Genomic DNA, 22467 nt, shown 5'->3' with positions numbered 1-22467 from the left:
ACCCTGGAAAACTGCAACTAAATTAGAAGCATTGACCACCCCCCACACTCTCCCCTAAGTAGGGTACACCACAGGATATTCGCTCTGGAAAACCATACAACCTCCCCTAAAGCTACAACCTCTCCTAAATAAGATACATCACCTTGGAAAATTACACAACCTCAATAGAGTACACCACAGGGTACTAACCTTGGAAAACATTTCACAACCTCCCCTAAATAGGGTACACCACAGGATATTCGCCCTGGAAAACCACACAACCTCCCCTAATTAGGGTACACAGAGAGTAAGCGAGTAAACGTCAGCCTAAAAAACAAGTTGAGGCACTGACCGCCTAGAAACAGCTAAGCATTAATTGCCCACTGAAGAGGCTATGTTATAAACTGAGTGCCCCCACAAAAGAAAGATATGCACAAATACAGAACATGAATCATCAGTATAAGCATTACCCCAGGTCTCTACACACAACTCCATTCTAACTTGAAGTTTCTTCTTTTTTTTTAAAGAGTGAACACTTAGTCCTGGTTGCCATGCTCTTAACTAAGTCCATGGCCTGTTCTGGGACCTTTGTCCCCACACGATACTGGTTGTGAAACCTTTGTCTCCTCCAGGTTCTGGTTTGGCACTCAATAACCATTTCCTTGTTTTCCACACCTTTAAGTAGCAAATTTGCTAATTACCAGCTCTCAATGTACCAAAATTGCATCCAAAATATTTTAGATGGATATTAACATCATGCAAATTTGCTAATTACCAGCTCTCAATGTACCAAAATCGCATCCAAAATATTTTAGAAGGATATTAACATCATGCATTCCGCCAGTGTAATTGCGTTACTCATGGCAGTGATTGAGAAATATCTCATCATGCGGACAGAATTGAATGAAATCTCTTCAAGTTCAGCACCCAAATCAAATGTATAAATATGACTGAAAACGCAATACACCACCAGCACTACAACAGACTCCTTTTCAATACTTCATCCCCTGCGTTTTGACATTCTGGCGGTATCAAGAGGATCAAGAGGATACTCCTTTTAGGTCTTCTTCAGTGACTTTGCTTATTTATGTGTTTTTGAAGATAAGCATCAAAACAATATCTGTTCCTGTTCTTGACATTCCTGGTTTTAAACTCTCTGTCCTTGCTCTGTGTTCTTTTCCACAGTATTATACCTGTCTAGTTCCGAACTTACAGTCATGTCATGTGAACTTCAACCTCTCCAGACATATTCCCGTGGAAACTTGAATTATGAGTGTACTGTCTGTCCTACCACTGTCCTACCACCCAGCAAATACTTTTAAAATAGATAACAATGTATTTTCCTGTTCAACGAGCTCTTAGATGTATTTTTCCCCTTTACTTGTGATAATTAAAAGTTCCACAAGGTGGCAGTGTTGTAAGAGATTTGACGCTGTAACATTCTCTATACATCCTTATAGGTGGAATGCAGCGTATACCCAATAAACATCAGGCTCGACACTAAGCTGAATGTGTTGCGATTCCCATTTCCTAGAAAATTCTACCGAAGCACAGCATTCAAACAAAAGAGCAGCAATTACACACTGTTTCCTTTCCCCACGTTTAACTGCTCTATCTGGTTTATCTTTCTGTTAATTACACTACGTGTTCCGGTAACCTTGGGAACAAAATATCCAAAATAGCTGCTCAACATTGCGTGACATTGCACCATGACACACTGAAAATCCTTCTCGGGCCAGATTCTGGATACTGATGACGTAGCACTGTGAGTGCGCCGGTTCTCCACTAGAACATAAGGAAATCCCACGACATCATCAGCACGAATTTCCCCCCCCACCTACCACCTTGAACCAACGTGAGTACTTCCAAGCGTGTGAATCGCTGTATGCGTGCTGACCACCAGCGCCAAGATCCACGACAATAATGTACAAAGTTCGCAAACTCCAACAAACCACGAGACTCGTAGTTATGGTGATGAAGCGAAGCACAATGCCGGAAGAGTAACCATAACGACCATCAAGATGGCGGTGACAACGTAATGTGCGTGAGGACGTGGACAACGCTTAGACGTCTGACACACGGAACAGGAAGAACGTAGAACGCTGTACCCTCGAGGCTCCACTGTCACCAGAGAAGATTCTATGATGTCACCAGATCAAGGCAAGGAATCACAGACGACGGACCTCCCCACGAAGTAACTGCCACTGCCAGGGACTGCCTCAGGTACGCCGATGAGTTGCTCTCTCCTCTTTTTACTGCGCTCTGGTTCGGCACGGTGAACAGCTAAATTTCTGGTACCTCAAAATTAGGGACACGCACACCTTAACGGGTGTCAGTCAGAACGGTCTGCTTTGCGTTAGGAAAACAGTCACTGATCAGATGGCTTGCACAGGGACACTCAGGCATAGTAAGACTGGTCCTGTTGTTGCTTGCGGCTAGATCATTCAACAGTAAATAATTAAGCAGAACGTACAAGAAACCAACACATTCACTGAACCAATGGCCTGTCCTGCATGCAGCTTTACCAAACAAACACAGTAATTGCCGATTTCCACACCAGTTGAATAAAAGTTGCTCACTGCAGGATGCTCAGACTGTCCCAAGAAGTTTCCCCTCCATTTTAAAATACACTGCTGCTCTCACAATAAGACTTTCTTTGAACTTCGATAGCCCTTTGGTGGCAATTCACTGAGGGCGCAGACAAGACACAACACTTCCAGGCAGACTGAAGACTCAAATACCGCAGGCTTGTTGTCAGAGAGATTGTACGCTCTTAAAGTCTTAAAGGTGACAGCAGACTCCTTAGAAGACAAACGCCCAGGTTGCAGGCTGTCCAGATGGTACAGGACACTGGTGGGGCTGTCCAGGGCGTTACCTCTCAGTTTCAATTGACGTTTTGAAAGTCCTGAAGGTGTTTAACTGCTTGTCCTTCAGTTCCTTGATTGACCTTACTCCTTACTACACACGTAGGTTCAAAATCGTCGCCAAAGATTGTTGTAAATGAAGATACAGAGTCCATCTGTACATGTAGGATGTTCCTTTATTAGTGGCTTGGTTCTAGCATATATGATCAGGATAAGAAGAGTAGATAGATGGTACAAAGACAACCCCACCAGGAGCAGGCTCCCAACAGCTCAGCCTGAGTTGACCAACTGCCACTGTAAGCCCAGAGAGGCACCCAGGCATTCCATGATGTCATGAAACATTCTACAGAGCTATACAGTGGAGCATAGTAGAGAAGTGATTTACTACAGAATTATGCCCCTACAGATCCCTCAGTGATGTAACCCCCTAGGCATACCAGCTTCGGGAATCTGTCCGGCTTAAACATTGCGCGCTGACAGTAAAGTTCACGCATTGAGGATTGACTAAGTCCTGCTACGCCCTTCCCATCATGCTCCTCAGAAGGAGGGTGGCGGGGGGTGCCCCCCACCACAACCCAGAGCATCCCCAGCGGTGCCAAATTCCTGCTCCGTTGAAGTAGAGATTCAGTGCACCCTGGGCGTGACCAATGTTCTATTGCCATAATGTCCCCTTGTGTTTGCCCCGCTGACACCCCAGTTATTGGGACAGCAGCCCCCATATGCTGTCTGGCGGCGCCCCCTGCGAACGGTAAAAGTGTCCGTAACCAGGATCCCAGTCTCCTGCAGCTGCAGTACGCGACCAGTGATTCCGGTGGAGAGTGCCACCAGCCGCAATGGTCCGCATTGCGCGTCACTTCCAGCCCTGACAACGGAGGGGGGGCTCCAGTCTGTGTCCCCGCCCCCCCCCCGTAGGGAGGGGGTGGGGAGGGGTGACCGGGGCCCCGGGGCCACTAAGGCGCCGACCGCCGAGTGGCCCCCTGCGGGGGCCGCAGTCAGCGACAAATTACCCATTAACAAGCAAGGATTTTTACAATACAACAGACTAGACACATCAAAAGGGATAGGAGGAATCCAAGCCCACAAAGTACTTACAACTGATCATCCAGACTGTCTAGGCTCGACCTAAAAAACGAGATTGATTTACAAAGTAAAGTACAAATCTCTCAAAATATGCACCGCCAGCATGGAGAGTACAAAGGAAGCTAGAATATGTATAAGTTATATGTAGCGGGGGAGGGGGGGCACACAAGCCACGAAAGGAACGAACATAAAGAATGGCAAACAAACATTTACGGAGAAGCCGGGACGGGGACCTCTGCCTGGTCTCCCTTCTCCTGCCGCAGCTGCTTCAGCCCCCCTCTCCGGGTGAGTGCTCGGTCCTCCGGACAGCAGGGGGCGCAGCGCTGCGGCTCGGCCAGTGTTTGGCGCTGCCCTGCCGGCGACAGGCTGAGGCAGACAGACAGTGGTGGCTGCGGTGCGGCCTGTGCTCATGTTTCATAGGGTGCAGTGTTGCGGAGGCGCTGCGCGTGTCTTATCTGCTTGCTCCCTGTGCCGCTGTCCCTGGGGCCTGCCGGCTGACTGGCGTAGACCGCGGCAGAGCCCCTAGGGACGGATGTCGGACTGCTTTGACCGGGCCCCGGGGGCGGGCCGTAGCCTGGGGCGGGGCCGCTCGCAGCTCACGCCAGGAGGCCGGGCAGGGCCCCTGGGCAGCAGCCGGGGCCGGGCAGCCTCGCCAGAGGGTGGTCGCGGCCGGGCGGCGCCTCCGCTGGAGAGCGGTCGGGGCCCGGGTTGTCGGCCCCCGAGCGGCGACCAGAAGCCAGGACCCCCGCAGCAGCAGCAGGAGCCCCTCCGGCCGCCAAAGACTACTCCGCCCGTGGCGGCAGAGTGCGCTCCAGGTACGGCTCCGGGGGAATGTGGCTGGTGACCTGCTTGCAAGGTGCTGGTAGTTAGTGGGACAGGCTTCCCTCAGTCTGCTAGAGACATTGGGGATGTACCGCACTACGAGTGCCATGAGCGTGCCAACAAGCTTCGCTAGAGGGAAGTTGCAAATTAAAGAAGTTGACGTCCTGTGACGGTACTGAGTGGTGTGAACTGTTAAGGAAAGTTAAGCCAGGCACCAACTGAAAGCTTTTTGTCTGGTTTGGGTTTCAGAATTACCATTTGTTATTGTTAGTTCTTAAATCAACCTTTTGTGGATTCAGAACTGCTTATTCAAGAGACTAGTTTAGTCAGTTCATAAGTCGAGTGTAGATGGCGTCTACCCAGTCTTTTCATTGTCGAGGGTACTAATCTGTCGAGAGGTTGGGCCCCAAGGAAATATAGTATCTTGTCCCGATGTAATTTTCAGACTCTGGGACACGTTTAGTTACGCCTGCACGTTGTCTGCTTTCTTTCCGAGCAGCAACTTGCAGGAGGGGAAAGGGACTTATCAGATTACTGCAGGGCCCATAACAAAGGCCGAAGTTCAGGGGCCATCAGGCCAGCTTTTGTTGGAGTTTCATGACTGGGAGCCTCACTGGTAAATGCAATGTAGGGGAAACAAAGGCACACAACTTATCACTTCACAGGTACTTTAGAAAGACATGCTTTTGACTTTGTTCTGTCTCTGTGTATAAGAGTTCTGCTTGCACTGTAAGAATATCAGATTTGTTCGTCTATGCCAGTATTTACACAAATAATTTAAATACCACTATTATGTTTTAATTATTTTGTAGCGCAATAGTGCTGGTCATCCCATTACAGGGTGTCAGAGCGCTTGTACATCACACGTACACATTATACATTCACCATAAATCATGTGTGTATAAATAGTGTATAGGATGTGCTACATAAAACAGGGTTACAAGGTGATCTAAGACACATGTCCTTCATAGCTCACTGTGCTATGTTAGACGGATTAAAGTTTATGAACTTCAAGTAACAAATGGATCTCTGTGTTAAAAGGAGTAACCCACTTAACCATTTACTTAAAATAAAAATCTATTATTTGCATGTTACATAATATGCTTTGCAGGAGACATATTAACCCACTAGGCTACTTTGATTCAAAACTGGGTCTAGAAAAAACGCAGATCTCTCCAGCAAATGCGTTCACCTCCAGAGTGATCTTACCATTATTATTCCAAAATATAGTTGACATACAGAGATATTGGCAGCATGTACCTTAACCCCATAAGATATTTTAAAATGCAGACTTTTCAACCAATTAAGCAGAACAGATGCACTGCCACATTTCTCCTTGTTGCCAGTTTCTTTGAGGCAGGGTTTTAAAAAATAAATGTATATGTTGAAGCCAAGATTTTCCGTCGGGGTTGCGTCATGTTTTTTGGCACAAGCCGACCCAAAATCTTATTTGTTAAATATTGTAATAAGCTCAAATGTACTCATGATAGACCTGCTAAATATATATGTGAGATCTTAAGATCTGATGTCCCTTCTTGTGAGGTCATTGATTGCAATGCCATTTGTGAAGTCATGCATGGTCCATGATGTCACTTGCATGTTGCCCAAGTTGGTTAATTTGCATATTGCCTAAATTGATTAATCCCCCGCCACTTTTTTTTTTGGGACTTGTGCCCTGAGTATAGTACAGTCATGGGGCTATGTTTTTTATGTCAAGTTACTGCCTATTAAAGGCCTCAGCACAGTCGAGTACCTACAGAAAACTCGTAGAGAGACTGAGACACTGGTACTTTTTATAATTCTGTGTAAAATATAAAGGACTCTTGTAAATAATATACATTGACCTGGGCTTTCAATTTCAAATTGTTCTTTTTCGGGTGTCTGTAGTTTGAAGTTGTTTGTGGACAGACAATCACTGGCTGCTAGGGTTACCATAAAACCTGGACACACAATTTTTGTTCTTTGGTTTTTATTTGTCAAAGGTTGTTTTTGTTCAAGTTCACTTGGAACCCACAAAAAAATGATTTGTTAATAGTTGTGACACTGTAGTCCCCTGTGAATCTAACAAAGGTACCAGTCATAACCTAAGGTTAGCCATTTGAAACTATTGCATAGTCGAAAGTTGAACTTGTTGCCAGATGTCATAAACTTCACCAGAGTAGTGAGTTCAAACTGTTGTTTTAAGATAAATGTGAACTTAAGGGAGAAGTACCATAAACTTTGAAAAAATATTTCTAGAAGGAAGAATTTACACAGCAGTTATTTTTCAGATGATTAAAGATACGTTTGTGTAACAGGCTTCTTAGTAATAAAGGTGTGAATGTTAGTGTTACTATTGAAGGTATCTGAAGGCGGTATTTTCCCTGTTAAAATTACGAGGCCCAGTTATGAGAGAACGCATCTTTTAAATAATTTGATACATTAGTAGGAGCATTTTCCTGAAAAGTCTGGTTTCAAAGCATCACTTCCTAAATGTTTATATTAGTCTTTATTGCATGAAAGAAAGTCAAATTTCCTTCTCCATCCTATTGACAAATGATAAAATAAACATCTGAAAGAAAATAACCTTTGATTTCTCTGGAGGCATGCTGAATGAAACAGTTAGTTTTCTAAGATTAAACTTCCTCACTCACAGCTCCTTTCTATTAAATATGTTTGTTTTGCGAAGCATTCCTTTTCAGCTTAAAAATAACCAACCATTTCTCCTTTAAAGGGATGGTACTCTACCGCCTGCCTTGACCCAAAAATGCCTTTCTTACTAACTTCAGCTTGTTATTGGAATCTTGAGTTTACGATAATAGTTTTCATATTTTAGGCGATTTGAGTTTTCTCTTGGATGCTGCCGCAGATAACAATACCACTTCACTGTTAGACACCATGAGCACAGCAGTACTTTTTCAAACGGTCAAGGAGCCTACGCACTTGGCTGGACATACACTAGATGGAATATTCACCAATAGTACTTCAAAATTAGCTCTCGCCCGCAATATCGAAATTGGAAGAATGTTGATAATAATATGCTCAAGCACCATTTGTCGCTTTCATCATCAAATAGCTTTATTTTCCATCAGAAAGATCTTAAAAAGTGTGTGGTACAGCTCATACTAAAATGATAAAAATAAAAATCAATTATCAGATTGCATATCACTAATTAAAACAATTTAGGAATAAAACTCATTGTTTGAGAGTAGACAAAAGATTTTCATAAATATAGTTAAAAAAAAGAAGTGTAAAAGACAATTTATGCAATACATTTAAAACGTTCCATAATGCATACCAAAATCTTGCCAAACCAAAGACTATCACCCTGCGAGTATCAGTGGCTAAAATTCTCAAAACCTCAACGTAATGGCCAGGTCCGATTAGTTTACCCTGCGGAACAATCCACTTGACCCTCAAACGTCTGTAATAGGGGCAAAAGAATATCAAGTGGGCTATAGATTCAGGGTTAGCCTTACTCGCTGGACACTGATCATCAGAGGGAGCCTCTCTACACCACTTATTACAAAACCGTTTAGTGGGGAGTCTCTTGTATCGAAACTTTATAAATAGTTTACGTGCCATGGGTGTTCGATGGTTTCTTCATAAAATGGAACGATTTTAAAACTCCTAAAATCCTGGATCAGTGTACCCACCGGGTTTAGCTATCTCCTGCTCCATTGTAGTTTCCCAGTATATTGTTTTAACCCTGCACTTCGGTGTAAGGGACAGTCTTTAAGGAGTGGACCAGTACTCCTCCATCCCAACTCTCTTAAGTAGCTTTTTCAGTGAGCTAAACCATGGAATGGATTTTACCTGGTGTTGCTTCAGCAGAACAATCGTCACCAGTCGGTTAGGGGCGAGCTCTTTAACAAACTCCAAACGATGCCAAAAAATGTAGTCCAGTTTATACGCCAGCTGTTTATGGCCAAAATCCAAAAACCTAGCAACCAGGGCGGTACTAATGGGAAGATTTAAAAGTGATCTTAGAAAGAGGATTTCTATCGAAGTAAGAGAGTTAGTAATCCCAATACCCCACAGTTCAGCCCCGTAGAGAGCCCCAGTGCTTTGATATTTTAAATTTCCAATGCTGGGGCCACTTTCCTGGACACTGTGTTCTTATGGATTTTACTTATATGTGCAGTCTGCTGGATTAGCCACAATTGGCCTTTTTCAATGTGGGGGGGCAATTTTAGTTTAGACATTAAACGGATACCCAGATAGTCAAAGACAAATATTTGCTCAAGGGGGTACTTCCTGCATACATAGTTCTTTTAGGTGATTTAGTATTCCCTCTGGAAAAGATCATATATTTCTTTTTGGCCTCGTTCAGCACCAGGCCCTACGCCTTACAAAACCCAATAAAAATCATTTAACAGTTGTTGGAGCCCTTGGGGGGGGGATTTGAGATTAATTGTCATCCGCAAAGAGTATCTTCTCATCTACTTTCGGGGCGTCAGACCCATCCCTATCCAGGTAATCTACCACCACATTAATAAAAAGAGAAAATAAGATGGGCGCTAAAACACATACCTGTCTTACTCCACGTTTAATAGAAAACTGCTGGGTGAGTTGGTTATTTTCCCCCCACCTAACTTGGGTTGTATTTAGTGAATGCAATCGAATTAAAATTTCTAATAAATTATGGGGTAGGCCCATCTCTGCCACCACTTTCCATAGCTTAGCTCGTGGTACTAGATCAAATGCAGTGCATAGGTCCACAAAGGCAACATATAACTTTCCACCTCTGATACTAACCTCCGTCTAGTAAACGCATAGAAAATGAAAAACCTGAACCAATGTGCTAATATTTGCACGAGATCCTGCGTGGAGATCACTCAGGACATGGTGCTCTGAAATCCAGTCCTAAACCCTAGACAACACCTGCTTGTAGAACATTTTCTGCAGTAAGTCAATTTGACTTGTAGGTCTATAGCTAGCCGGGTTTGCTCTATCACCCGTCTTATAAATAGGTATTATTTCTGCTATATTCCACAAGGGGGGAATGTTCATTCCCAATAGAATGGTGTTTGTTAACATCTTAATATATGGAGCCCAGGCAATTGGGTCCTCTTTATACAAATCGCTTGGGATTCGGTCAGGGCCGGAGCTCCAGCCGGGATGCTCGAAGGAATCGCCACCAGTGTTTCTTCTAAAGAGAACTCCCAAGTCCTCCTTGGCACCACACAAGTTTTCCCCCCATGATTCAGTTTGGCTCTCGGCCTCATTACTACCTGGTGCGTAGAGACCCCCAAAGTGAGTTACCCACTCTTCAGGTAGGACTGTGAACTCCAATTTAGTCTTTCTACCTTTGAGCCAGTAGGCTGCTTGTTTCTAGAAAGACTTTGAATTCTTAACTCTTAGTGCCTTTTGTAAAGATGACCAGAGGGAGCTTTCCCATTTTTTTTTTATTTTAGCTGACTTAATTACTTTCCTATATCTTTTTCTACAAGCCACCAGTTCAGAGTGAACATTATTTTCCGGCCCGTACAAGATCAGCCTTAGCTATCCTACAGTCCTGATTATACCAAACTGCCTGAGATTCTTACTTTGGCTATGTCTCATCTTGCTCATATTTCTGCTCCCTACGCGGTATGCCCAGCAAATCCCTGTTCTCAATAAATAGGGTTTCATGTTGGGTGATCAGGTTTTCCAACTACTTTATCTTGAGAGAGTTTGAACATCTCTCCTACCACCAGATGTGTTTTAACTTTAACTACTTCCAAGACCTCTGGCTGTTCCTCCACCCTGTCCCATCTGATCATTCCCAAGTTGTTCGTGTTGGACAATTCACCCAGGTCCATTCTACCTCTAATATCTTGTTCACTTTCATCCTGATTTTTAAAGAAAGGATCAGGGAGTTATGGTCTCTATCTGATCGGTTGGCCACTGCCATATCGTAAACCAATGGCAAGAGACTTAGGGCAACCAGGCAATAGTCCATCCTACTAGCATAACCTGGTCTATTAAAGGTTATGTCTCCATTTTGATCTGATTTCGTCCTCCCATTGGTGGCCCTCAAATCGTGTTGTAGGGTAAGAGCCAATACCTGGCTTCCTCTTTTTGTCCATCTAACTGGGGGAAGATCTAGCTGTGGGACAAGCCAAGCACTGTCACACTCCTCAGTCAGATCTCGGGGGTCAGGACAAACGGTTGTGCAATAAAATCTCCGGCTACCAAGACAGGGTTACTATCAGTGGATTCGGATAGAACATGATCTAAAACTTTGATGGTATTAGTTTTTTCAGAACCCCTAACAACTCTGTTATAAATATTACAAACCTTAATTTTCAAACCACTGCATAGTTCGAAAAGTATGGGTAAAATAGCAAGGGAATCTACATGGACCTGCCTAACTCTTGACCCAAGAGCGTTTTGACCCAAAAAGCCAAACCCCCCGATGGTGTCCTCTTGTCTTTCCTTGCAGCACTTAAACCATAGGTAGAAAACCCACTTCTGTGTGGTGTTTGCAAACTCCAGGTTTCTTGGAAGAGTATTGCATCATATATATCCACAAAGGAACAAAAATCGGGGTTTACTAGCAGTTTGTCAATCCCTGCCACGTTCCAAACCAGAATTCTTAAGTGTCGGGGACGAATTTTAGTATTGATATCAGTAGTACTACAGTCAGTGATTGAAAAAACTAGGAGAGGATGAGCAGATGGCAGAAAAATGGATCTCTCACCTTGCTGGTTCACTTACTCGTGAACAAAGACGAATTCAGTCGTGAGAAAAACAAGCCAGTAAATGGTTTGCTCTCTGGCCCCTTCTTTATCTTGTCGTTATCCAAGTTGCGTAGTGGCATCCAGAGACATCCCATCCTCGTCGCCAGTTTGATAAAGATGACTCCAAGCAGTCTATGAAGGTGTGAGGATGTTTAATGGAGAGGATGTCTCACCATGAAGGGGCCCTGGAGCAACTGCTTACAATCGGATTGCAGTGCCCTCATGACCTCATCACACATTCCAATGTCTGGGCATTCTGAGCCAATGCTCACATTACCACACATTGCTCCTCCTTGCTCGGTATTGGGGCGTTTGCCAACCTCCTCTCCCCTTAGATTTATATTCAAATGCTCACTAATAGCCCTGGATCTTGTGGCTGACTCCGGCCCTACAGGGACTTCAATTAGGGACGTGTCGCATTTGGACCAGCGGTCAAGTTTCCTACTTGTAGTCATACCTGTGCTCCTGCGCCATTTGCTGTAGTGGGGGGGCCCCATCTCGTAGGTGACCTGTATAGCTCTTTGTCCATTCCTGCTGGCGGTCTATATCTAATAATAATAGAGGTCTTAGCGGTAGGGATGATACGAGAATCTATAGACATTAAACCGTCTACTGGGGCCATACAGAAGAAGGAAAACTTGTCGCTTTCCCAATCCAATCTGACTGACGTTGAACTTGCTTCCTCCCATTTTAGTAGGTGGCTAAACATGGTAGCGGATAGACTAGCACCCTATAAAAAATCCTCTAGTAACAGAAAAATCCCATTGGTCCCATGGTTTTCGTATGCTCTCAGGCTTGAATAACAAAATTGTATAAGACAGGAAAGACACTGGAGAGCACATTACAATGAGAAGGCGCTCTCTATCAATAAAGATCTTGCTATCTAAATACAAAGATCTTATTTTTAAAGAAAAATGCACCTACTATTCTAATTTAATTGAGTGTGCAAAAAATTCCACTAAAGAATTTTTGCAGGTAGTAGTGAAACTCGCCACCCTTTCAGACAATGCCATAATGGAGCACTCCCAAGTGTTCTGTGATACCTTGGCTCTGAATTTCCAAAAGAAAGTTGAGCAGCTCTAGTCCATCTTTGAAACAACTCATAGGCCAGCTGCTCAGGAGTCCAATGATCTACAAATTTCTAGCTCCCCAGCATTCTCAGAAGTTTTCTCCTGTTTCTAGCGATCAGATTGCTGCATTGATCGAGCAGGCAAAGTCGGTATTCCCTCAAGACCCTTTACCCCTCATGGTCTTCAAACAGGTTTCTGAAACCCTGGGAAGCAGTCTGTCCACCATTTTTAACTCTCTGTTCAAAGAAGGGTATTTCTTTCCATGTGGAAAAGGGCCACCATACTGCCTCTTCTGAAGAAACCCAACCTGGACTCAGCTGAACCCAACAAATCTAGACCTATCTTGCGTCTTCCATTTATGGCCAAGTTGGTGGAAAAGGTCATCAATACTCTGCCAACTATTTACATGAAAATCATCTCTTGGATGAGACACAGTTGGCCAGGCCACAGCACAAAATCGGCCCTGATCAAAGCCACTGATGAAATTAGGACTGTACTAGATGATGGGGGTGCTGCTGCTCTCATCTTTCTCGATCTGTCGGCAGCGTTTGACACAATCAAACCAAAAGCTGTTAATCAATCGCCTGAGTTCTTTTGGAATCAAAGATAAAGCATTTTCTTTGATCTCCTCCTTATCATGCAGACTTCAATCGTTATCCCTTGTCACATGTGAGTCCCTCTCCTTTACACCCACAGGGCTCATCAATTAGCCCCACTCTTTTTAATATTTGTGTCAGAATTAGCATCTTTGATCAGATCCTTTGGATTGTCCTATGCTGACGGCACCCAAATCGTCCTGTCTGTTTATAAAAATGGCGTGTCACTTGCTGCTCGATTTCATGACTGCATGTTGGCCGTCAGGTCCTGGATGAGTTCACACTGCCTCAAATTGAACTCAGCAAAGACCAAGATAATTTTGTTAGGAAATCTCTTCCCTACTGGTCGTCGGCTTGCTGGAACTAGGTTCATTACTCACCCTAGTGACAAAGGCTAAAAACTTAGGAGTGATAATAGATGACAAACTTAACTTTGAGCCTCAAGTCAACGCGGTCAGGTCTTCCAGTTTTTATTTACTCAAACTGCAAAGAAAAATCTTGCCCTATATTCCAGAGAACAGCAGAAAGATCATAATCACCTCCCTAGTTCTATCTAAGTTAGATTATTGCAATGGCCTTTATCTCAACATGCCCGAGAAACAGTTAAGAAAGTTGAAGATAATACAGAATGATGCGGCAAGGCTACTTTTAGGTATCCCTAAGTTTCAATCGGTGGCCAACCACATCCAAAGTCTCCATTGGCTTCCAGTTAGAAGTTGTATCACATTTAAAGCCTTATGCATCACATAAGGCCCTCAGTTTTTGAGGCGGTCGTTGAAGTGGTATTCCCCCAACAGATGCCTCTTCTCTGAAGGGGTGAAACTGATGCTCCTACCCAGGACCCGGAAAGCCAAGAGCGGTGGCAGAAGTTTCACAGTAGCTGCCACTAAACTTTGGAATAGCCTCTCAAGCTCTATTAGGGCTCTGCCGACTTTAACGACCTTCAGGAAAGAACTCAAAACCTGGCTATTCTGTAACTAGGTCAAGTTTTACTTACTCAGGACTGCTAGCGCCAAGAGACCGGTTGGTATTCGTGCACTTAACAAATCACTATAACATTACATATATGTTACACCATGAGCGCATTGACTGCTCTAAAATCTGTCACAGTTTTACTTGTTTCACAAGTTTTATTAAGAGCCTCAGAGTGTGACTGCTCCCTTTAATTGACAATATTTTCAATATAAAATATACAGGTAACAGAAAGACAGGAATGAGGATGTCAAACTTTCATTTAAAAAAAAGTTTATCGCTATACAACCGATAACGGAACATAATCAAGCAAAGACGGCATCCTATGCCTCCCCCCTCCTCAGGAGTCACGCTCGGGCATATGATAATGTGAAAACGCTTACACAAATGCAGAATCCGTAAACCACCAACAAGCATCCTTTGTTATGATGTTCGACACAATTAAACAGCGTACATAAGGCAAAGAGCCACCATTCAAACTCTTATTTAAAATTTAGCATGTAACTGGTGTGATTTTGTGCTGTGTGCAGACTTCTTGCGAAATTATCTGACGTCATATATTTTGTATGGAGGAAACGGTCCCAGCATACAAATCATTCAAAACAAAACATTGGAAAACAATTGACCAAATAACTCAAAGGAGTTCAAATGTCATTTAATCACATTGAACTGTCATAAACGTTTTACTGAGGTCCATAATTTAGGCAACAATTTTTAAATAAAAGTGCCCAGAAAAGGAGGGGTGAGGGGGTTAGTTATTGAGTGTGGGATTTAAAAGGAAGTGAACACAATGATAGATCCACTAGAACACAATCAAATTGGTCGGCATAATTGAATCACTGCCGCGTATTACATACAGATCAAATCATGATTACAATATCTGAAAAATGCCATATATGTAGAAGATCACAGTGCATCCTGTACTGGTGATAGTATTGGCAATGGTGTTATGTCGACGTTTCGACCCCTTGTTTGTTGTAGGTACTCATTACGACCTTACGGGATGGGGTCTTCATCAGGACTGGGGTACGTGTGGAAGGGGAGTGGGCACCATGTCTGTCAAAGGACAGGACTCTAAGACGCCGCAGAATCGTCAAAGAAAGAGGGGTTCAACCTCCTCAGTGGTAACGGCAAGGGTGGAGAGAGTGGTGGCCACTCTACCGCAGAAAAAACTTCTCTGTCGAGTTAGGTCCTAGAGCTCTCAACAATCGGAGCCGTAGTCAAAATTACTTAGGACGGGTTGACTGCTCGGGATAAATCACCGCTAGTTCACCGTCGGGGAATAAATCCTGGATCTCTACTCCCGCTTCACAAATTTTGTAAGCACTAGTTGCAGCAGAAACAGAGTTTTAAACCGGTTCAAGATATTCATATGCTGATGGTTGAATTTCTACATTTCATTTGAATTTTTGTTATATTATTGGAATATGTTGTAAATATCGTTTGTTTTTTTTGTTTCATGGACTTATTGGCATACATGGATACGTTTTCTTAGAACTTTTGTCATCACTCAGTTCTGGAAAACAATGAAATGTTTTTTGTACCTTTGTAGTAAATAATCATCCAACAAGACTTCCAGTTGCGGGCGTGAAAAAAAAAAACTAAGGTCTACGAGTTTGGTAGAAGAGGAAAACTACAGGTTCCTAGCAGTCCAATCTTTCAGAATACGTCATTGACATACTATCATTCTTCTGAACTAAATAATGAAAACATTTTTCATGTGCTCCATGAAGTAGACCATTTTCAGAACCCAGTTGCCCTTCCTTGCTCTCGTTGATTGTCTCTTTGCCTTTTACCCTGTGTAGCAGCACTTCGTTGTCCTTTGGTTAGGTTTGCGCTATATGAATACCACATACACAAAGCGTACAATGTGGTACTGGTTTGTGAAATGCATCTCGTTATTGATTGAGTTTGAGACCTGTAGATGGATAACTATATTGGTATTGTGCTTTGTGCACAGTATTTGTACCCACAGCAATTAATATACTTTTCGTAGCTTGTCTTAAAGCTTTCCATTCTCAGTATCTGCATACAGGGATAAAGTAGAGATAATGAAAATGCCATGGCCGAATCACGTTAGCTTGTATGTTGCCATTAGTCCATGACGATCGGGATTGTAAAATGTCGTAAAAGTTTGCTGCACATGAGCAAAGTTGATTTTTTTTTTTTAATGGAAATTCGCATTTTGATTTGAAGTGAAAATGAACTATGCTGGAGTTTATAAGTTGTTTTTACAGTTGTATGAAATCTTACTTGATTTTGCGTCGTGAATCACAGTTTGTGCTGACCGAATGACTTTGACAATTGTGGAATCCAATACGTTAACTGCAAGTTTGACATTTGTTCATCAGGCCAGGTATAATTTTCTGCTAATGTTAAAGGTGTTAATAGAAGCTCTGCTTCAGTTATGGGTAACACTTTAATGGTATTTTCTCTGTTAGTCACATATTGCTTATATTTCATACAGAGTTTGCTACTGTTTTGTGCTGGTATTCTTGCCTTTTATTTACAAGTCGATAATTGCTATCAAACTGATTGTGGGCTTCAGTTGTACTTTAAATGTAAATATGGTCCTATTTCCTTTTTGTAGCTTATTGAACATGGAGTCATTTGTCTATTTAAAATTAAGGGTTTTAAGATATATTTGACTATAACCTTTTATTTTATTTTAATCACCACAATTTTTCGAGCTAGAAATAAGCTTTACTTAAGGGAAATTTGAATAGGGGTGTCCCAAACTTGGATGTGACCATAGCTTTGCCAGTTAAATTGCTCAAATTAAACATTCTAGCGGTACAAGACATTACCTCTTTCAGTTATGGAGTACAGTTTCTCAGTAGGATTGGGAATTTTCCAAGCAAAAGAGATGGTAGTTTCACCACTTGTACGTCTGTAAAAGATTAGTCTCCAGTCATTTACATCTGGGCCCACAATAATAATAGTTGTAGTATTGAAGTTAATGATGTTTTCTCTGGGTACTGTCATGAGAGGGTAAGTATTGTCTTAGCGTCATGTTTCATTCTGGACTGTATGACTTATCATAACATTTGTCAGTTGTTGAAATCACTGCTGTTGACTGAAAAAAATCGACCTGTTTACTTTTGATTGTGTTTGTGCACACTTACCTCAATAGTTTGTATCTTGGGATCAAAACCGTGGAAAGATGAGCCTCGTATTGTGCTGAAGGACTGTTGCAGTTTTAGTCAGAAAAGAGACAGCCCCTTATATTGCAATACATCATTGACGTGATTAAAAACAGCATATCCACCGAATCTCCAGATCAAGACAAATCAATCAATGGTCTGTGTATAAATGGCAACCTCTCGTAGACATTTGTTTGGGAAGATGTATCAACCCAAACGTCGTGCCTAAGATCCCTAGCAAGGCCTTTTCTGAACACCACAAAGTAGAGATAACCACGGAAAATACTCTACAGGCCCAATGTCACTATGCTGCACAAGGTCTTTCATTTCTCAAGTATCCTGTTGTTGGAGGAACGGAAACGTACACACTTTTTTTTGTAAATATTCCGGTTTTATTTTTAACTTGAGCACAAAACGTTTTGAGTTTCTCAATGAAAGTGCTGTGAAAAAAAAGCAATGTGTAGATGTTTTTAACTTGTCACATTTGTGATTCAAAGACCGAGGTCAAATGTCATGCTGCTTTATTCATTAACATGGGGATTGATGTTGACTTTTCTTTCTCTGACTGCAAAGCGAGAGACATCTTTTAAGTGAATTATGTGACAATGTAGGATGATGTTTTTGCAATACACAACAGAATGTAAATACCTGTAAATGAACTGTGTGCATTCATCAGTTAGGAAAATAAAAATTAAGCACGTTTTTTGTAATTCTGAAGTGTGCTGCAAACATTTTATGAGGATCAAGACACTTTGATGCACAAATGAGAAATATTCACAGAAACCCGTTTTCCATACATTTTAATTTGTGTGATATTTAGTTTTCTCAGACAAACTGCATGTCTGTGCAAATTTAGTGGGGCATTTCAATGTTTCTAAATGGCGGTGGGCTACCACACGATGCTTTAGTTAAGTTCAAAATCACCCTACCTCATGCCTATTAAAGGTAGGTGCGTCACGAAAGTTTGTTCTAAAAAGTGGCTTGTGGTTCTAAACAGTTGGGAACCACTGGTCTAGATCCAAAATTATTTGTAAACATCTTTGTTTATCCCAATCTAGAGCCAATCGACTGGTGATCGACACTAAGGTGTCCCCTACAACATTTAACCCCATAATATTATTTTATAACTTTGAATCCTGGATAAACAGTTGTTAAACTATCTGATTGGGATGCACGTAGATACTGCAGCTATGTTGAATGTTTTACTTAAAATTTACATTTGTTTTGCCTTTTCTGTAATCCCTTTTCCCCTGCCAAGGTCGGTCTGAGCTTCACCAGAACTTTTGTAAAGTAGTTGCTCCTTACAGCACAAAAGGCCATCATCTTAAGTCTGACCATATGATCCATTTGCACACTTGTTTTGATAGGAGCGTGGAGCCTTTAAATCAAAGCTCCTCTATGCATTAAAAATGGTAACACTATTAGAGGGAGAGGCCCAAACGCTAGAATGAGCTAAGATGATCTTTTGAAAAATAACAAATATAATTTGGCATTTGAGCAATTGGCAGATTTGTTAGGCGCAGTTGAAGTCAAAATATCACTAGCTGTTTTGGCACATAGGAAGGTATTGCAGAGGAGTTGCTTCCTAGTTCCAAGATTCATACAGCGACTAAACAGTGGGTTCAACACTTTCCACTGTTGGGTAGACACGGAGGTCTCCTCTTATTATCCGTACTATCCTGTTGGCCCACGTTTTGCAGTCCTGGAGCGTAATTTGAATGAAACCCCATTGACATTCTCAGACGACAAAGCTATGAAAGCCATATTGAGCCAAAAAGATGTGGCACCGCATCTGGCCTCGATCAGGCATCAGTTGGTCTACAAATCCAAACCAAAGATCTGAAGTCTTTATATTTTGCTATTGGCTAGTGCCAATTCCCATAGTGCCCCTTTTCTCTCTCTTGTCTCTGACATGATACCGGTGCTCATGAGCCTTATAGAATATACACAAAATTATTTTGAAAGGTGGTGTTTCTCAGAGGGGTGGACCAAATCACCCATAACGGTATGTTTTCATACTCTAAATCCAGATTCCAGAAGAAACTAGTTGCCCCTGGTAAGACATTACATTACCATCTTTTCCTGCTGAAACATTTTTGTATGCACTGATCCTTTTTACATTGCTTTTTAAGTTCTGACTTGACAGCATAGCTGTTGCTAGACAATTATGTGAACATCCCTAGAGATGGGTTTTGGCTCCACTCACATTTTGAGAGCCAGGAGTAAATTTTTTGATTGGGCAGAGGTTGTGTGCTTCCACAAATAAATGCATGCCATACACACAGCTGTTATAATCTTTATTTATCTCTCTGCCTAAGCTTGAACTTTCAGGGGCACATACATGACACTGGAATGCTACTACAGTGTCTTAGATAACTATATAATGTACGTTCTTTTCTCCGGCAGCAGCACAGAAGGGAGGGGGGGGCAGTCATTACCTTCCATGGATTTGTAGGTCTGGCTTGACAGTGCAATTGTCACCTCAACTTTTAGCCTACACCAACATTAATTCACTGTTCTTTGCTTCCACATAATTACATATCTATTCCCATATTATTTACTTGTCTGGTAATGTGAAGCATTACAAAATTCGTTTAAAGTCAAATAATTGTTTTTTACTTGAATTCCGCTTTTGACAGTGCTCATCATCTGGCTATTTGTTCTCACAGATCTTTAGTTGCTAACTGATCTTAGTATAACTTATTTGCATTGGAGGACTTTTGCTAAGGTGAGATGGGAAATAACCCAAGAGAAATCCCCCAGGGTTTTCTTGTCCTGATAGGCATACACCAGCGTTGAGCATTCTCCATTTGAGGTCTGTCTAGACAAAGATTTGGGTTTTTTGAAATACCTAGTATAATCAGTTATTTAACAAAGTGATTTAAGTAAAGGTCTGTAAAGAAAATAGGCTTTAAGTTGGCCTCCTTCAGCATTCCTGTGTTTATCATGCTTTGCCGTTGTTTAAATGGGTTTTCTTTACAGCAATTGGAATTTTAGGGGTTGTTACTCTTTCCTATTTGTGTTTCCATTAGGTTTTGGAAATGGGAATTCAAGTAGTTCTTTTGTAATACCACAGGTGTGATTAGAAGCATAGTGCGCATTTGAGCAACTGTTTTTTAGGTTCTAGTCTAAGACCGGGCATGCACAGTCTCTTGCAAAACATATTGTTTTCCAGTCAATGGGCTTAGAGGCCCTCTGTTGCTTACTAATGAGTGGCTACATTGTCGCTCATGTACTTGCTTCTTATTGGTCACCTGCTGTAGGCTTTGTCCTTTTTGTGTATTTGTCTCCCCCGGAAAATGAACACAATACTTGGGTCCTTTCACTGCTCATTATGTTAGGTGCTACTTTTTTTTTATAACCAACTTTTTATTTATTGAGAGGTGCGGTCAGTCAAAATACACAGCTGTACGCCTACAACCACTGTGGCCGGCAGCAAGAATTATAGCTTTACAAGGCAAATGCAATAGGACAGGGCAGGTCTCATGCACCTCACAGCATAGGTCCAGCAATATACGCTATTCACGGGGTCATCCCCCGGCCCACTAGACACTGTGTCCCATCGACTCCCTATCGTGTACACTCATTAAAATACTTGCAATAGTGCCCTGCCGGCCGCAACACGGCTCAGCTTACCACTCATAGCTAGCCTGTTGCCTCAAAGCATGTCTGCAGCCGCGTTCACACAGGCCTGGAGATCAGATAGAACAGGTGTAGCAGGTATTGCAGCCTAGCCGCCAACAGGAGCCCAGCTAGGCCACGTAGAAAGGGCACTTGCACCAATCCGGCGCCTATCGCTACCATGTGTAGGCCAAGGAAACAATGCACACTGGGCCAGGCCTGTGCCAGCTTCGTTCACTATGACATATTCGTTTCTTACAGTGCAGTGTGAGGCACCCCATCCAACCCGCAACCCTCCGGAAGTCTGGGGCGGATGGGGAGGTGCTTCCGCTCAAGATTACCATGACAATGTCACATCATTCAACCTCTATAATTCCTGAAAAGAAAACAAACCAGTAAATAGGGGTGGGGGCGGGAGGAGAGGGGGGGGACACCGGGGGAAGGGAGAATGGACCTGGCGGGAGGGCAGGGAGTGCAGGGCTTCGCTACCCGTATTCAGCTTCCCTCTCCTAAGCTAGGTGTGCTGTCCCCAGGGGGCCCATAGTACCAATGTAGCGACATGTAAAAGTGTAGTGGGGGAGGAGGACCATGTTGCACACACCTGGAGCTAGTGACCCTCCGATGAGAAGGGCAATTGCCCTGTGGACCTCAAAAGTACCCCTGGGTCAGTTGGGCAAATCTCATCCTCAAACAACTTTAGGGCCCTCAATCGCGGCGGTTGTAACCTAGCATGCTCTATCCTCCCCAGGTGGGCCACCAGGGGTTTCCAAAGGGTCCGAAACTTAGTGTCCCTAAATTGAAGGTGTGCCGTGAGCAGCTCAATCGCCACCACCTGCCACAAGCGGGTAAACCACACATTAATGGAAGGCGTCTCTGCCTTCTTTCAATATAACGCTACTGTTTGCTTTGCTGCGCCCAGCATGTTGAGGCTCAAGTGCCAGTCACGGCCCGTCATGGCTCGCCTGGATGTTGGTCGGAGACCCAACACGATCGTGAGCGGATCCTCCGGCAGGGGATAGCCCAGTACACGCTTAATGTGGCTGAGGACTTCCTTCCAGTAGGTAGTCAAAAGTGGACACGCCCACCAAATATGGATGAAATCACCCAACGCCTAAGTACAGCGCCAGCAGAGCGGGGACGCCTTAGGGAACATCTTCTGAAGTCGGGCAGGAGTATAGTACCATTGGGTCATCACCTTGTAGGCCGATTCTTGTTGGGGAATACTACGGAACGTTCTGGGAATATCGCTCCAGAGTCGTGCCCACTGAGCAGGAGTAACACCCGAGCTGGAGAGGTTCTGCCACCGCAACTGGTATGGGTGGGGACCAAGACGCTGTGTATGCTGGAGCACTTTGTATATGCGGGAGATTAGACCCTTATAGGTGCCAAATGTACGCGCCAATTTCTCGAACGGAGTATATGGCCGTGTGGCCGCCTGCGCCAGGGAGAAGCCCTGCACCCAGTGCCGAAGTTGTATATATTGGAATTTGTCCTTTTCCGCTAGTCCGAATTCCCGTTGGCATTGGGTAAAGGTTTTGAACACCCCCCCCCCCCCCCCCCCCACAAAGAGGTCTCGAATCGTCCTACAGCCGGATTCAGTCCAGTTCTCAAAGTAG

General features: G+C 43.3%; 1 protein-coding gene across 1 annotated transcript in view; it reads left to right on the top strand.

Moving 5' to 3' along the window:
• The first annotated feature begins 4314 nt into the window (after positions 1 to 4314).
• PAIP1 (poly(A) binding protein interacting protein 1) overlaps positions 4315 to 22467 on the top strand; it is a 659103-nt gene continuing 640950 nt past the window's right edge. Inside the window, exon 1 of the mRNA XM_085638605.1 lies at positions 4315 to 4738. Within this exon, the coding sequence (XP_085494731.1) occupies positions 4456 to 4738 (283 nt within the window). The 5' untranslated portion in view covers positions 4315 to 4455. The remainder of the gene's footprint in view (positions 4739 to 22467) is intronic.

The sequence above is a fragment of the Triturus cristatus genome, chromosome 2_1 (genome assembly GCF_964204655.1).
Source record: "Triturus cristatus chromosome 2_1, aTriCri1.1, whole genome shotgun sequence".
NCBI classification, from domain to species: domain Eukaryota; kingdom Metazoa; phylum Chordata; class Amphibia; order Caudata; family Salamandridae; genus Triturus; species Triturus cristatus.
Note: the sequence above shows the minus strand (reverse complement) of the source record. Positions and strands in the feature narration are given on the sequence as shown.